Genomic DNA, 2258 nt, shown 5'->3' with positions numbered 1-2258 from the left:
CTTCCTTCCTTCCTTCCTTCCTTCCTTCCTTCCCTTTCTTTTTGAGACAGGATGTAGCTGTGTAGTTCAGGTTGGCCCTGAACTTATAGTGATCTTCCTGCCTTAGCCTCCCAAGTGCTGGGATTACAAGCATATGCCACCAGGCCCAGCTGCAACTGTATAGTGCAACTACCACCACAATCTAAATTCAGAACATTTTTGTTACCCCAAAAGACACCTAGTAGAGTTATTTCCTGATGTCACTACCAGGCATATGGAATAGTACAATACATGTGGACATCTGTCTGCACCAGTGTTTTCAGGGTTCATCCCTGTTGTAGAATGTATCAGTATTCCATTACTTTTTATTGCCAAATAATATTCCATTTTATGGATATACTATATACCAGTTTTGTTTGTCCATTTATAAGTTTATGACTTTGCACAGCTTTCTCTTTATGGCTAATATGAGTACTGCTTATACACATTTAAGGGGTGGGGGAAGGCTAGAAGTGTGGCTGAGTGGTAAGGTGCCTGCCTAACACGTGCAAGGTTCTGAGTTTGATTCCAAAAAAGAGAAGTTCTGAACTAGACATAGCACTGTACTGTGAAGGTACCCAATACCACTGATTTCTTTTTGAAACAGTCTTGCTATGTTACCCAGACTTGCCTCAAACTCATGAGTAAGAGTTGTATGTTTTTAAGTGGTTAAAATGGTAAATTTTATGTTCTGTGTATTTTATCATGGTAGATTAAAAAAAGTTAAATGCTTTTTTTTAAAAGTTAAATGCTTTTAAGGCAGTATATCTATGAAATATGAGAGCTCTGGAGAATGACAATCATAGTTATCTGACTGTATTTAATTGAGACCAACAAAAGTGTCAAGCTTAAGTTTTTACTGAATTATCAAGTTCTTTAATAGAATAATAATTCAGAAATTATAAATTTTTATAATTATTTTTAAGTTAACCTATAGCAATAAAAACTGAAGTTGTATGGTCAGACTCACTGCAAACAAACTGGTCTTCTAATAAAAGTATAGCCTAAGCCAGGCATGGTGCCACACACCTGTATTCCCAATACTCTGGGAGGCTGAGGCAGGAAGATCACAAGTTCAAACCCAGCTTGGGCAGTTTAATGAGAACTTATCTCAAAATAAAAAATAAAATGAAGGCCAAGAATATAACTCAGTGTGAAGGCCCTGGGTTCAATATCTGTAGTACTGGTACCACAAAAAAACAAAACAAAAAACCCCTAAAATATTTAAACACAATACTCTAAGATAATACAGAGTTAATTAAGAGGTAAAATGCCATAGCACCTCAAGTTCTTTAGCCTTATAAATTTTGTGTATAGCTTCCAAACAACCAGGCTCTCCAAATCTACCTTTTCAATAATTTCCTTATGACCACCATCAGAAAGGGTGGCTGAGGTTGTAAGAGTAACTGTTACTCTCTTCATAATCAACAGAGGCACTGGCATATGCCCTTGGGAAAGTATATACTGGCATATACCTGGGAAAGTATATGCAATGCCAGTGAGGATACAAGCCCAACATAATGCAGCACCTCAAAAACGGGAAATGTGGATGACTTTGCTCTGACCTCCAGTTTAATTGAACCGAACGGAACTCAGGGAGCAGAACTTTGTCTCTGGCAATGCAGTGCTAATGGGCAACATTCCTGAACATACCACGTCCTGCTATGCAGAATGCTTACTGCTAAAGAAAAGACTTCTTGGTACTTACTCTTTTGCAGTACCAAAAATCCAGGCTTGATACATACTCGAGAGTGACTTCTTTGTCATGGATCAGTACAGTTCCCTGAAAGATAAAGATTGAAGCCGTCAACATCTACCCCAAAAGAAACAGAGACAGATAAGAAGGCACAGAGAGCCTTTCCAGTCCCCAAGCTGAAACATTTTGTAAGCTCATGTATCAGCAAAAGGAAATGAAGCCACAGACTTGGGACACTGTGGCAGAAAGAGCTTAAGCTTAGGGAAGGGAGTAGGAGAAGGTGAATTCAGTCTTCGACCTCGGCTCCAGCAGGCTGGGGTGCTGTCCTTGGGCAGGCAAGGCCAAGCCTACTCTTTTAGAAGTCATGCAGTGTACTCTTTTTTTTTTTTTTTTTTTTTTTTTTTTTGGTTTTTCTCCATTACCGGGAACCGAACTCACGACCTTGAGCTTGCCAGGCAGGCGCTTTGCCGCTGAGCTAAATCCCCAGCCCCTCTAAGGTATTTTTATTATTACTTTTTATTGTCTGTAATTGTTTGATCAATCT

The 2258-nt window shown here is 39.1% G+C and overlaps 1 protein-coding gene across 3 annotated transcripts in view; it reads right to left on the bottom strand.

Annotated features, from left to right (window-relative positions):
- Rbm6 (RNA binding motif protein 6) overlaps nt 1-2258 on the bottom strand; it is a 102758-nt gene that overhangs the window by 20897 nt on the left and 79603 nt on the right. For all 3 annotated transcript variants that reach the window (XM_013507616.1, XM_005410236.2, XM_013507617.1), the window contains one exon: nt 1727-1801. In XM_013507616.1, coding sequence (XP_013363070.1) covers nt 1727-1801 — 75 coding nt within the window. The remainder of the gene's footprint in view (nt 1-1726; nt 1802-2258) is intronic.

This window comes from Chinchilla lanigera, unplaced genomic scaffold, assembly GCF_000276665.1.
Source record: "Chinchilla lanigera isolate Chin_1 unplaced genomic scaffold, ChiLan1.0 scaffold00131, whole genome shotgun sequence".
NCBI classification, from domain to species: domain Eukaryota; kingdom Metazoa; phylum Chordata; class Mammalia; order Rodentia; family Chinchillidae; genus Chinchilla; species Chinchilla lanigera.
Note: the sequence above shows the minus strand (reverse complement) of the source record. Positions and strands in the feature narration are given on the sequence as shown.